The sequence below is a fragment of the Scyliorhinus torazame genome, chromosome 4 (genome assembly GCF_047496885.1).
Source record: "Scyliorhinus torazame isolate Kashiwa2021f chromosome 4, sScyTor2.1, whole genome shotgun sequence".
Classification (NCBI taxonomy): Eukaryota; Metazoa; Chordata; class Chondrichthyes; order Carcharhiniformes; family Scyliorhinidae; genus Scyliorhinus; species Scyliorhinus torazame.
The window spans coordinates 268,069,805-268,083,997 of record NC_092710.1 but is presented as its reverse complement, the minus strand read 5'-3'; the positions used below and the strand labels follow the sequence as shown (position 1 = coordinate 268,083,997).

The following is a 14,193-nucleotide window of genomic DNA, read 5'->3' as shown; positions in this document are numbered from 1 at the left end:
GCTGGTGGCATTAGGCCATACGCCGGCTATTGGAGCACTGTACAGTAGTTTCACCCCCGAGGTGAACCTGGTCCAAACCGTTTCAGCACCTCCATGAGGTAACTCCATTCGACTCTGTCGAAGGCATTCTCGGTATCCAGAGACATGATCACTTCTGGTGTCTCCTCCCGGGTTGCTGTGACTAGCCTGCCATTCCCGTCCTTCACCTGCACTATGTCCCTCACGGCTGCCTGCTTTCTCAGAAATTGAGACAGTAGGCGACTGGCCTTGCCTCCATGCTCACAAAAAGGTCCCGTGTCTGGTGGAGCTGGTTCACTGTTTTCCCAGTTGAGAGCAGGTCAAATGCCATTTGTAGATTTTTCCTTTCCACCAGCAGCTCTACAGTTGGGAACGCGGAGTACCACCGATCCACTTCCAACATGGAGTCGATCAACCATTGTCTAGCTGCTCTTTCCTTGAGAGTTCTGTATGCTATTATTTACCCTCTTATCATTGGTAGCAGGTTTCATACCTGCTTGTGATATTTTCTAACAGAACGCCTTGCCAGCAAGGAGGGCTGTGTCCAGCCTCACAACCCCCAAATGTGCTCCATAAAAGGTGTTCAATTCCTTTGCCATTCCCAAATTTGTCACTGATCTGGAGGCTGGACATGTCCATCATTGGGTCCTGAAAACAGCTGAAGTCTCACTCATGATGCGCTGGTGAGAGTCAAGGTCGAGGATCTCCACCACTGTTGTTTTTTAATGAAGTCAGCATTGTCCCAGTTGGAAGCACCACAGTGTCCCTTCCAGAACACTGCTAACCATCACATATGTCCCCTTGGGTCTGTCACCATGCTGTCGATGTATAGGCTATCCTCTTGCTAAAACAATATGACGCCCCCTCCCCGCCACGTTTTTGTGTCGAAGCACACCTGATAAGCCTGTCTTATCCAGCTCCTCCTCCCCCTCAGTCGGTCCTTCTCCCTCAGGTGTGCCTCTTGGAGGATTATGCCAATCCGGGTTTTTGGATGGGCGAAGACTCCGGATCTTTTCACCGGCCCGTTAAGTCGCCTTACATTCCAGGTGACTATTCTGATGAGAGGATTCTGATGTGGGGGGGATTCTGATGGGGGGTTTCTGTCTTGTTCCCGTCCCCACCCTCCTGTGGGGTCAGCCATACTTACCTTGTGGACGTGCCCCCCTCTTTTTACTCCCGTACACTAGATGCTCACCAGTGTGGTGGCTCCCCACTTGAAACAGCTCTTTTTGTACTCAGCCCTTTTGGTTTCTCTCCCCTTCATGCATTTTCCGACCGCCCCCCACCCCCCCTCCTCGTTTCTGATTTCCTTTGACTTCTCCCTTCGGGTTGTGTAAGTTTTAACGGAACAAAAAGAAAGTCACGGTTAAACGTTCCTGATTGCCTCATATTGTTGTCTTGGGTCCATTCGTTTGGATGAACTTGTGTGCTTCCTCCGGCGAGTTGAAGTAACGTTCTTTGCTATTGAACGTGACCTAATATCTCGCCTGGTGCAACATGAAACCACACCTTACTTTTAAATAAAGCCGCTTTGACCCCATTACACTCCGCCCGGCGCTTGGCCAGGTCAGCTCCAATGTCTTGATAGATGCAGATTGAGTGTCCTTCCCACCTACATGTCCGCGTACTCCTCACCAAGTTAAGCATCCGCTCTCATCATGAAACCTGTGCAATTTCGTGATTAGCGCCCATGGTGAATCTCTGGCTTGTGCTTTTGCCAGGGCAACCTATGGGCCCAGTCTACGTCTGGGGGCTTGGTGAGAACGTCCTCTCCGAACAATTTCCCAATCATCCCATTCTGTCAGGTTCCTGCCCTCCGGTTTTGTCAACGGGACCCATTCTCCTGATCATCAACTTTCCCCTTGAGCGCTTTCTGGGTTGTTTCCAACCTTGCCACCCTCAGCTTCGAGCGAGGCAATCCGCTCACCCTGGTCAGTGGCCGCTTTCTCAAGGTCCCGCAACTTCGCTTCCTGGGTCTCCAATCCCTGCTCCGTTCTTTCTATCGCCTCCTTTATGGGGACCAGTGTGGTTTCTGTAGCCTACCTCATGGCCGGCATAAGCTCCTCTTTTAAGAGCAAGAGCAGACCAACCTCAGAACAGAGGGACGGTAGAAATGTGATGGGCTTTATGCTGTTGAAAGAGGATGGGTGGGGGGGGGGGGGGGGGGGAGAAGACACAACAAACAGGAAGGGTGAAAGGTAGGAAGTGATTAATTGACAGAGATATCATGGAACAAAGGCAAAGGGAGTTGTAATAGAGGTAGTAAAGAAACAAAGCATTATGAATAGTGAATGTGAATGGCAAAATAATGAACAGCTCTGTCTGAAAGCAAACCATGAAAAACAAAATTCAGACCAGCAAATGGCAAAACAAAATAATCAAAACGGGGGACAGAGTTCATCTAAAACTGTTTTCTTTCTTTACTGCAACCTTTGTCTTTTATCCCATGGCATCTTTGTCATTTAATCTCCCATCTCATCCCAAATATTACCTTGTTCTTCCTCCCCCTTTCCCTTTCCCCACCCCCCTTCTAAAAGCATAGAGTCCTACCTTCCTTCAGTTCTGAATAATAATAATATTTATTAGTGGCACAAGTAGGCCTACATTAACATTGAAATGAAGTTACTGTGAAGAGTCATATTCAACTCAAAACATTAACTTTGTTTCTCTCTCCACAGTTGCTGTCAGACCTGCTGAGTATTTCCAGCAATTTCAGATTTCCAACATCCACAGAATTTTGTTTTGCTTCTACTTCTGTGCGCCAGATTAGGTGCAAACGGCAGGTATGGTTTAATCTTGTTTCTTTATTCCTTCAAATTGCATTTGGATGGCTGTGTGCAGACATCACATCCAGACACATCTTTTGTTTCTTTATTGTACCCATTACCAGTTCCTTTGGCTTTTGGAACTTGAAAACCTTTTATCATTTAATCTCTCCCGGTCTCCACAATGTCAGACATTCCCTTTTGTTCCTCCAGACCCTGTTTCATTTGTTCAAAACCAATAACATTTCTAACTTTCCTCAGTTCTGATGAAGAGTCATCACAACTTGAAATGTTAACTGTATCTCTCCACTGATATCTGGCCTGCTGAATATTGCCAGCCTTTACTGTTTTTATTTCTCTTAGCATCTTTAGCAGGCCGAGATGACATGAATTTTGCACATAGGAATTTCTCTGATAATCTGAAACGAAGTTAGAGTGGTTAATATATTCCAACATTTCTTGATCCAATGAGTGCAGTATATTGCAATTTTATGAGTAGCGCTAAGGTTTTTTTTCACAAAGAGCTTCCTCACAGTCTAAAACCTTGCTATGTGAGAGAGAGTTCATGAAATAATTCCTCTCCAGTGATTTTTACTAAAGTAGTTATGCTTTTGCTAAAACTTGAAACCAGCAGAGCAACAAGTTAATTGCAAACAATTAGAACCAAGAACGAATTAACCAAAACTAATAATCACCATCATTGCCAGAGGTAAGGTGTACTAATCCCAAGAGTGCTACTTCATAAAAGACTTTGAACACCATGAAATACAAAAGCAAAATAATGCAGATGCTGAAGATCTGAAATTAAAACTAACAATGCTGGAATACTCAGCAGGTCTGACAGCATTTGTGGAAAGAGAAACAACAGAAGTTTCAGGTCTGTGACTTTATTTCAGGACAGGGTAACTCTCCACAGATGATGCTAGGCCTACCAAATATTTCCAGTATTTTCTGTTTTTATTCTACAACATGCGAGTTATTCGCAAAAGAAAGTCACTCACCTCTCCCATCCGCAGTATTGTTGACATTTCCTTTGGATCTCTGCTAATTTGGATTGGATTGTCAATTGTGTCACACCTTTGACTTGCATGCCCTCCAGAAAAATTGCTCCCTTTTAAGAAAATTAAACAACGATCATAAATCAATGTTAGAAAAGATCGGGCTACTCAAGCAATGAAATTTTTTTGTTGCAAACTAGAAATAGATGAAAAACTAATAAAAGAATGTGGCGAGCTAAAGGATCTTTAATTATTCCATGTTTTCTTTCATTATGATTTCTCTCATTTATCAAACTTTAAGCTGATTGATCGATTTAGTAGGCCTATAAACAGTTATGGAGAAGACATCTAATATTTCTAACAAATTATCTTTCCTAAATGTATATTATAATGCACATGAAAATAGTATGTTGTTGCAGCATTTTTGGATAAAATTAATTTTGATTGGCCTTGATATTTCCCACCCCCCCCCTCCCAATAATCCTATATCCTTGCAATCCAAGTCCTTACCAATTTAATTCGTTCTTTTCTCCTTTTGCATGGATTGGAGCCTGAAGAGCCAGGTTCTGAATCTTTACTGATCCTACATCCATCGTCATCAATATTGTCATCATCATCCTCATAGCACCAATCTGGTCTTTCTGGTGGGGGAGGAGCATCTTCTACCTCACCATATCGACTGAAAAGGTCCTGCAGGTATTCTCCTTTATAAATGCCAGGGGACCTTGCCTGAGCAAAAGTAGCAACTGCTGCTTCAATGCTAGATAATACAAAAGTACAACAATCACAGATGTCATGTGAGAAAGTAGGTTGTAAATAAGTCTAACTGGAATCAGGTTTCAAAATCTTAAAGACAAAACAATATCAGCAACAATTTAATCCAGTAGTTCCTAAATCAATAATTGGACACAGATCAAGTTAAAGCAAAACTATGGTAACTCTCTACGGATGATGCTAGACCTACTAAGTATCCCCAGTATAGCAGAATTGTGCATTGAAGATTGTTGAATAAAAATCAGGTTTCAAAATCTTAAAGCCAAAACAATATCAGCAAAAATATAATCCAGTAGTTCCTAAATCAATAATTGGCGGCAGATCAAGTTAAAACTATGGTAACTCGCCACAAATGATGCTAGACCTACTAAGTATTCCCAGTATTCTGGAACTGTGCTTTGAAGAATTTTGATCTCCAGGTTGGACACCTGAAACTAGCTGCAATCTATTCTCTTGTCCTTAACTGCAGACTTTTTAAATCACCAGAGGTCTACTGTACCCATTTAGCTAGTACTTCTTTGTGATGCAACACGTGGAGACAGTTAATCAACGTTCTCAAAAAAAAACATGGTAATATTTTATTTTTATTTGTATTTTTATGTACATGAAATATACATGTATGTTAATGTATATGAAATATATGAAAATTACAAAAACTCTAATGTAACTGACTTTTGAATAGAAAGCTTTATCCTTGCACTAGCCATTTAATAGATTTGGTATTATTCTATAGAGAAGAGAGTACAAAATCAGTCCTGCGTGCAAGTCTTAACAATATGGTTTAACAATATTTAGTTAATATAATTTCATGCTTTTCCTACCACTGTAATCAAAAAAGTGGGGAACAACATAAATACAACACAAAACATTTTTACTGAATTGCCACATAATCCTAATTGCTCATACAATAGCAGGCCTTTTCATATTTCAGCATATTTCAGTGCCCTGCTGTTACCAAATCCGATGTTTTAGAAAGCCAAAAGCAGTCAAAGAACAACCATTTTGTCTTCAGCTTGCCCAAAATATCAGTAATCTGTTCTAGTGACAAGAGATCAGTGATCTACTCTGAACAGAATCAGCTACGAGATGCTTTCCAACCAGCAGTTCTAAACTATAAAATATGGTAACAAGGAGTCAGAGAAGACCTCAAAAGTGCAGTTAAATTGAAGATATGTAGGGTGCCACTTGTAGTTATGTTTGGGCGGGCAGTGGAAGGGGGGTGGGAGAGAAGAGTTCCAATGATGCCAGGCACATAATTCATCAAAATAAAATCATTGGTGGCTTGTTTATTAATAAGCTTCGGAGCCCTCGACTATTTCATTTTAATCATATCTGAGGAATTTCATAAATTGTTTTTCATTTAAAGAAAAAAAAGATTAGATTGGAGAGAATGTAATGGCTTTATTCTGGAGACTTACCATGGAGGAAGGCTTCAGCATGTTCCACGTGAGGGTGGACAGTTCAAAAAGCAGCTTTCATTGAGTATGCATGTGCATTCATCAAGTAATTTTGGGAGTCAAGAAAGTGCCAGTTTCAGAAATAATCCACAAGTAACCAATCGATATTCAGTCCACATATGTGGATTAATTCCCTGTATAACATTTAGGATTATGCAACAAATCAGTAGGATACATTTCCCCTTTAAGTGGATGAACAATATCAAGAAAATGTTTGCCCATCTGTTTTATTAACTACAATATCTTATTATATCAATTACAACTTCTTATTATAAACCAGGAAACATAAATAGAACCAAAAAGATTTCTTAACACCAATATACTTGCAAGAGCCACCAGCATTATTGAGAAATTTCATGAAGAAATATTTTGTTTTGCACAGACCTACCAATATACTCAAGGGTAAATTCTAGATTATGAAAATCAATTACCTCCAATCCATCTTCTCCACCAAGTAAGCACAAATAAGGAATCCAGTTCGATTAAAGCCATGTGTACAGTGTACTCCTGCAAAACACAGATTTACAGTAAAAACTTTAAAACAAGTCTTTTGCTGTCACCTTTATTCAAAAAAGATGTGCATTTTCAGTATACGGAAGATATTTAGGCTTTATCCCTAGTAAAATGTAAAATATGACTCCCTGAAAAGTCTGCTGGTTGACCAAATAAGTGGCAAGTTAGCTGCTCTCAGCATGGATGCTACAATGGTCTACACACCATGGATGAAAAGGAGGGGATAATAGGGAGAAGGTTGACAGGGCAGAGACAGACCGACTGCTAAAGGAGATATTACAGATTGATAGGAGGTATGCGGAGACCCCAGAGGCAAGGCTTTTAAGGGAATGGCGGAGGTTGCAGGCAGAGTTTAGCTTGCTCACCACAGGGAGGGCGGTGGAGCAGCTGAGAAAGGCGAGGGGGGCGATTTATGAACACGGAGAGAAGGCCAGCAGAATGCTTGCACAGCAGCTTAGGAAGATGGAGGCAACTAGGGAGATAGGGAAAGTAAAGGACGGTGAGGGGAACCTGGTTGGTGCTTCGGTAGGGGTGAATAAGGCGTTCAGGGATTTCTACAACAGGCTGTACAGGTCGGAACCCCCTACAAGGCCGGAGGGGATGAGGCGCTTCTTGGAGGGGCTGAATTTCCCAAAGGTGGGCGGGGAGCGGGTAGAAGGGCTGGGGGCCCCAATCGGGCTGGAAGAGATAGTGGAGGGCTTGAAGGCCATGCAGGCGGGTAAGGCCCCGGGTCCGGACGGGTACCCAGTGGAGTTTTATAAAATGTTCTCTGGGATATTGGGGCCGGTGTTGTTGAGGATGTTCAATGAGGCATGGGAAAGAGGGGTGCTGCCCCCGACGATGTCACAGGCAACAATTTCGCTGATTCTTAAGCGGGACAAGAGCCCGGAGCTGTGTGGGTCCTACAGGCCGATCTCCCTGCTGAATGTGGAAGCTAAGTTGCTGGCCAAAATCTTGTCCCCCAGGATTGAGGATTGTGTTCGGGACATTATTGGGAAGGACCAAGACGGGGTTTGTTAAGGGCAGGCAGTTGGTGGCCAATGTAAGAAGGCTGTTAAATGTGATCATGATGCCCCCGGAAGGTAGGGAGGTGGAGGTAGTGATCGCAATGGATGCAGAAAAGGCTTTTGATCGGGTAGAATGGGATTATCTGTGGGAGGTACTGGGACGGTTTGGATTCAGGCAGGGATTTATTGACTGGGTCAGGTTACTGTATCAGGCTCCTGTGGCAAGTGTACGGACGAATAGGACAACTTCAGAATATTTTAGACTGCACCGGGGGACGAGGCAGGGATGCCTCCTCTCCCCACTGATGTTTGCGCTGGCTATAGAGCCGTTGGCAATTGCTCTGAGAGCATCAAGGGGCTGGATGCAACTGGTCCAGCAGGAGGCTGGAGCACAAGGTTTCGCTCTCTGCAGATGATCTGCTTCTGTACGTTTCGGACCCAAGAGAGAGGATGGAAGAAATCATGAAGATTCTAGGGAATTCGGCCGGTTTTCGGGGTATAAACTAAATATGGAAAAGAGTGAGATGTTTGTGGTCCAGGCGAGGGGACAGGAGGGGCGACTGGGAGAGTTGCCGTTTAGGTCAGTAGGGGGAGGTTTTAGGTACCTGGACATCCAAGTAGCGCGGGAATGGGTCCGGCTGCATAAATTGAATCTGGCCCGACTAGTGGACCAAACGAAGGACGATTTTCGTAGATAGGACACACTTCCGTTGTCTCTGGCCGGGAGAGTGCAAACGGTGAAAATGACGGTCCTCCCGAGATTCCTATTTGTATTTCAGTGTCTCCCCATCTTTATTCCGCGGTCCTTTTTTAAGCAGGTCAACATAGTGATCACGGACATTGTCTGGGCGGGCAAGACTCCGCGGGTAAGAAGGTAATGCTTGAGCAGAGTCGGGGAAAGGGCGGGCTGGCGCTGCCAAATTTTAGCAACTATTACTGGGCGGCTAATATAGCCATGATCAGGAAGTGGGTGGTGGTGGTGGTGGTCTTCCTTCGTAAACAGGTGTCAACCTTCCCGTTCCTACCGCTGAGGGGGATTCAGGACAGGGTAATTTCCAGAGGGTGGGGAGGGGAGCGTCTCGGACATCTACAAGGAGCTTATGGGGTCGGAGGAGACGCAGATCGAGGAGCTGAAGCGAAAGTGGGAGGAGGAGCTGGGAGGTGAGATAGAGGATGGTTAGAATAAAAGGGAGTCACTTTAGAACAGAGATGAGGACAAATTTCTTCAGCCAAAGAGTGGTGGGTCTGTGGAATTCATTGCCACAGAGGGCGGTGGAGGCCGGGATGTTGAGTGTCTTTAAGACAGAAGTTGATAAATTCTTGATTTCTCGAGGAAGTAAGGGCTATGGAGAGAGAGCGGGTAAATGGAGTTGAAATCAGCCATGATTGAATGGTGGAGTGGACTCGATGGGCCGAATGGCCTTACTTCCGCTCCTATGTCTTATGGCCTTATGGTTTGTGGGCAGACGTGTTGAGTAGAGCCAACGCGTCTGCAACTTGTGCCAGGCTCAGCCTGATACAATTTAACGTTGTTCACCGGGCTCACATCTCACATGAAAGTGGCCCGGATGAGCAGATTCTTTGGGGTGGAAGACAGGTGCACAAAATGCACAGGAGGACCGGCGAACCATGTCCACATGTTTTGGACATGTCCAAAGCTTAGGGGATTTTGGCAGGGGTTTGCAGATGTCATGTCCAAGGTTTTGAAAACAAGGGTGGCATTGAGTCCAGAGGTGGCGATTTTCAGGGTGTCGGAAGATCCGGGAATCCAGGAGGAGAAAGAGGCAGATGTTCTGGCCTTTGCTTCCATGGTTGCCCGGAGACGGATACTATTGGCATGGAAGGACCCAAAGCCCCCGAAGTCAGAGACCTGGCTATCAGACATTGCTAGCTTTCTCTGTATGGAGAAAATTAAGTTCGCCTGGAGAGGTTCACTGTTAGGGTTCGCCCGGAGGTGGCAGCCGTTCATCGACTTCTTTGCGGAAAATTAACGGGTGGAGGGGTGGGGTAGTTTAGGTTAGTCGGGGGGTAGTAAGGGTGGGACCTGTACGAAAAGTAAACGGCTTTTGCACTATGTTTATGGTTTCACGTATATTGTTTATTTTGTTGTTGTTGCTATACCAAAAATACCTCAATAAAATGTTTATTAAAAAAAAAAGAAAAGGAGGGGATAGATCAGCCAAGAATTGCACTCCCAACTGCTGCTCAGCATCATCTGTTGGAAATTCATGTGAAGAGGAGCACTGAGCAAGGACAGCACGGAGTTCACTTATTATGCCCACAGTGACATAGCCTTCACAGAAAGTGCCATCAAGTGAAGTACATGAAGAATGGCCACTAGAGATGCTGGAAGATGACCAAATCCCATAGAACCACACTTCAGAAAGGGGCAAACGTTAGTGGGAACAAAGAAACTGTAAAGAAATTGGTGAGTAATCAAAATATGTGAAATTACAACTTGTAAACCAGGAAATATAAACAGAACTGAAAAAAAATCTTAACACCAAGGAGGAACCACCAGGCAGCATCATTCTGGGAAATTTCATTTAAGAATAGGACAGTTCACTTCTGCACTGCTCTCCTAAGATATTGGAGGGAAGACCACTATTGGGAGCAAAAAAAATGTAAGGAAGCCAATGAATAATCAAAATGTAGCAATCTTGTGTATCGTGCAATCTAACAATTTAATACATGACCGTTTATACAATGCACATAGTCAGCATTGCATTTTAAAGAAAAACATTCACGTGAAGTTATATTTACTGAGCATTCATTAAAACCTTCACGTCATGCCAATCTCAAATGTAATCCATGCTAAACATAAAGAGGCAATAGTTTTCAATAGAAATGGAAGTTTTTGGGAAAGCAGGTATGCACTAGATTCTACCACAAGTCAGATATAGTTACTCATCAAACATCATTCTTCGCTGATTATATTTAATTTAATTTTTTGTCACAGAGAGCGGGACAGGTGAGGGGGGGGGGGGGGGGGCAGGAAGCAAGTGGACAGAATGAAAACGAGCTGGGAGGCAGAGAAAGGGAGCAAGTGAGCAAGGGAACAGAGTGATACAGAGAGCAGGAGGCGGGGAGTGGGGCAGATTGATTGCAGGGCAGAGAAAAAGACAGAACGGCAGGCAGACAGAAAACCATGGAGAAAAGGCAGCACAAGGGAGAAAAACAGTAACATGAGAGAGAGGTGGGAGGCAGCGCACATAAGAGAGAGAGAAAGAGAGCTCACAAAAGAGAGAACATGTGGAAAAAAGGCAGGGAGAGAATGAGAGAGAAAGGATGGAGAAGTAGAGAGAAGATGGTTGATAGTTCTTTAACCTTGTTTGAACTGAATATTGTGCATTGCCTTGGTGTGTTTAACACCACAGGAGATCAATATATATTCAAACAGTTTATGAAACTGATGCAGCACAATTTCATAAATTGTGAGAATATACATTATATGTTATCACTCATAAAATGTCCTTTTTAAAATATCCAATATAAACACATTCAGGGAATGGCAAATGCCAATTCTGTTGTTTCTATGGAAACAGCCTAGATGTCTTTCCAAAAGATTTCTATTGATGTTATCGATCACACAGCTGGAACATGTCAGACAGTCGTTGTAAAAATTGTCATCTGTCTTAGTAATAGGCATCTCTGTTTCTTTGCACGGTCCTCCTTCTTCCTAATCTGGTAATGCTTTGGCAGTCTCCAACAGAGTCTCTCTACAAGAGAGAGAAATTACTGACCTTTGATACAGTTTTCATTTTTTTTTTTTGCCAGGTTGCTACTCATTCAGTCGCGTAGATCTTGCTGCATGTGGATATATTCCCTCATTACAAAACCAGGAGGCAAAAACAAAGTAGAGCTTAGGAGACAGCAAAAGGGTTCTTAAACCACGCAAGAGTTGTCATCATGCAAGAGTCCTTGGAACACACCATCATAATGTGACAAAATCATAGTGTGACAAAACATTTCTAGTACACAGCACTTTGGAAAAATGTCAGAACAACTTCAGTCTTAGAGTCAAGTCAAGATACTTTTGATCACTATCCAGTTGGAAAATGTGCGTGGAGATTGGATATGAATAGAACATGGTTCGACCATGTTGTTCCTCATCTTCAAAAGAGGTGGCTTGAGGGGGAGAAAAAAGGCAATGTGATAAAGAAAAAATAAGGGCACTGGTAATAGGTTACATGGCATGTATTTGTTTTATTCACTTATGGAATCTTGGCATTGCTGGTAAGGCCAGCATTTATTTCCCATCCCCAACATGCCTGGCTGCTAGCCTTCCATCACACCAGCCTGTTATGGCTAAGACCACCGGGCCAAGGAAGAACAGCAGAGATCCTGTGACAGCAGAAATAGAACCAGCACATCACCTTTAAAAAGCACATCCTCCAAGGCTAGCCGTCTGCTGGCTCACCAGCTGAGAAATAGCGAGGGAAATAGCGCAGGTGAAAGAGAGTGAAGGCGGACCGGTAGCCAAATCTTAAAATGGTCAACAAAGCCTTTGAGGCCTTCTAATGGGAGCTGCATACCTCCAAGCCCCCCCAACAGGGACTCGGGAGAAGAAGCAGTTTGTTGATTGACTGGATATGTCAGCCGTTGGTGACGATAGGAGGAGGGGACTGGAAGCACCACTAGAATTGGGAGAGGTCATGGAGAATATCAGCTCCATACTGGCGGGGAAGGTGCCAGGACCAAACGGGTTCTCAGGGGACATTGACAAAAAGTCTGCGATGGCTCTGGCAGACTCGTCAGCGAGGGGCACCCTACCTCCAATGCTAACACAAGCCACCATATCATTGATAAGCAAGAAAGACAAAGATCCAACCAAATGAGGATCATACAGACCCAGTTCGCTGTTCATTACGGATGCAAAAATACTCGCAAAAGTCCTGGCTATGTGGTTGGAGAACTGCATACCAGAGGTGGTCGCAAAGGTCCAGACGGGCTTTAAGGGTAGACAGCTAACAGCAAACATCAGGCAACTGCTAAACGTGTTAATGACCCTATTCGGAGAGAGTGATTGTGGGAGGGATATTGCGACTATTAGAAAGGGCACCCTTCCCATGGACAAAACAGCAGAAAAATGAGAGAAGGAACTAGGGATGGAAATAAGGTGGGATTCTAGAGCGAAGCACTGAATAGGGCCAACTCCACCCCACTTGCGCATGGCTGGGCCTCATGCGACTGAAAGTGGTGCACAGCACACCTGACAAGAACCCAAATGAGCAGGTTCTTCCCGGAGGTGGAAGACAAATGTGAACGGTGCCAGGGAGGCCCAGCCAACCACACCCGCATGTTCTGGGCATGCCTCAGACTTGTTGGGTTCTGGAGAGACTTCTTTGAGGCAATGTCCACGGTTTTGGGGGTGAGAGTGGAGCCGTGCCCAAGAGTGCCAGTCTTCAGGGTATCGGACCAGCCAGAACCATTCATGAGGAAGGGGGCCAACATCCTTACTTCCCTAATCGCCCGACGAAGAATCATGCTTGGCTGGCGATCAGCAGCACCACAGGGGAGAGAAAGGTGGCCCAATACCAATGGAAGGTTTTTGTATATTGTACCCGATTTTCATACCCTTGTCTATTGCACAGTGTATAAAATGAAAAACTACGCCAGACGGGGGGAGCTGGATGCACCAGCAGGACTGGGAGAAATCATGGAGAGTATCAGCTCCATGCAGGTGGGCAAGGCATTGGCACCCGACGGGTTTCTGGGTACTTCTACAAGAAATTGTACCAGCCCTGGCCACACACCTACAGGACACCCTGCCTCCTTACGCAAACACAGGCCACAATATGGCTGATTCCCAAAAAAGACAAGGACACGACGGAATACGGATCATGCAGACCCATTTTGCTACTCAATGTTGACGCGAAGATATTCACAAAAACCCTGGCCAAAAGATTAAAGAACTGCGTTCCAGAGGTGGTCACAGAGGACAAGACGGGCTTTGTCAAGGGTAGGCAGCTAACTGCGAACATCAGGTGGCTGCTGAATGTAATAATGACCCTTTCCAGGGAGAGAACATCAGAGGTCAGCGTCTCCCTGAATGCAGAAAAGGCATTTGACAGAGTCGAATGGAGGTACCCGAGATACTGGTGCGGTTTGGGCTGGGGAGGGTTCACCTGGTGGTTGAAACTACTGTAGCAGGCAGGCAGAGAGACAGAGAGACGGACGGACAGAGAGACGGACGGACAGAGAGACGGACGGACAGAGAGACGGACGGACAGAGAGACGGACGGACAGAGAGACGGACGGACAGAGAGACGGACGGACAGAGAGACGGACGGACAGAGAGACGGACGGACAGAGAGACGGACGGACAGAGAGACGGACGGACAGAGAGACGGACGGACAGAGAGACGGACGGACAGAGAGACGGACGGACAGAGAGACGGACGGACAGAGAGACGGACGGACAGAGAGACGGACGGACAGAGAGACGGACGGACAGAGAGACGGACGGACACAGAGACGGACGGACACAGAGACGGACGGACACAGAGACGGACGGACACAGAGACGGACGGACACAGAGACGGACGGACACAGAGACGGACACAGAGACGGACACAGAGACGGACACAGAGACGGACACAGAGACGGACAGTGAGAGAGACAGAGAGGGAGGCAGACAGAGAGGCAGACAGAGAGGCAG

The 14,193-nt window shown here is 45.2% G+C and overlaps 1 protein-coding gene across 3 annotated transcripts in view; it reads right to left on the bottom strand.

Moving 5' to 3' along the window:
* rngtt (RNA guanylyltransferase and 5'-phosphatase) overlaps positions 1-14,193 on the bottom strand; it is a 520,247-nt gene that overhangs the window by 444,195 nt on the left and 61,859 nt on the right. For all 3 annotated transcript variants that reach the window (XM_072499776.1, XM_072499775.1, XM_072499777.1), the window contains 3 exons: positions 6,444-6,519; positions 4,292-4,541; positions 3,785-3,894 (listed from right to left, as the gene is read on the bottom strand). In XM_072499776.1, the coding sequence (XP_072355877.1) occupies positions 3,785-3,894; positions 4,292-4,541; positions 6,444-6,519 (436 nt within the window). The remainder of the gene's footprint in view (positions 1-3,784; positions 3,895-4,291; positions 4,542-6,443; positions 6,520-14,193) is intronic.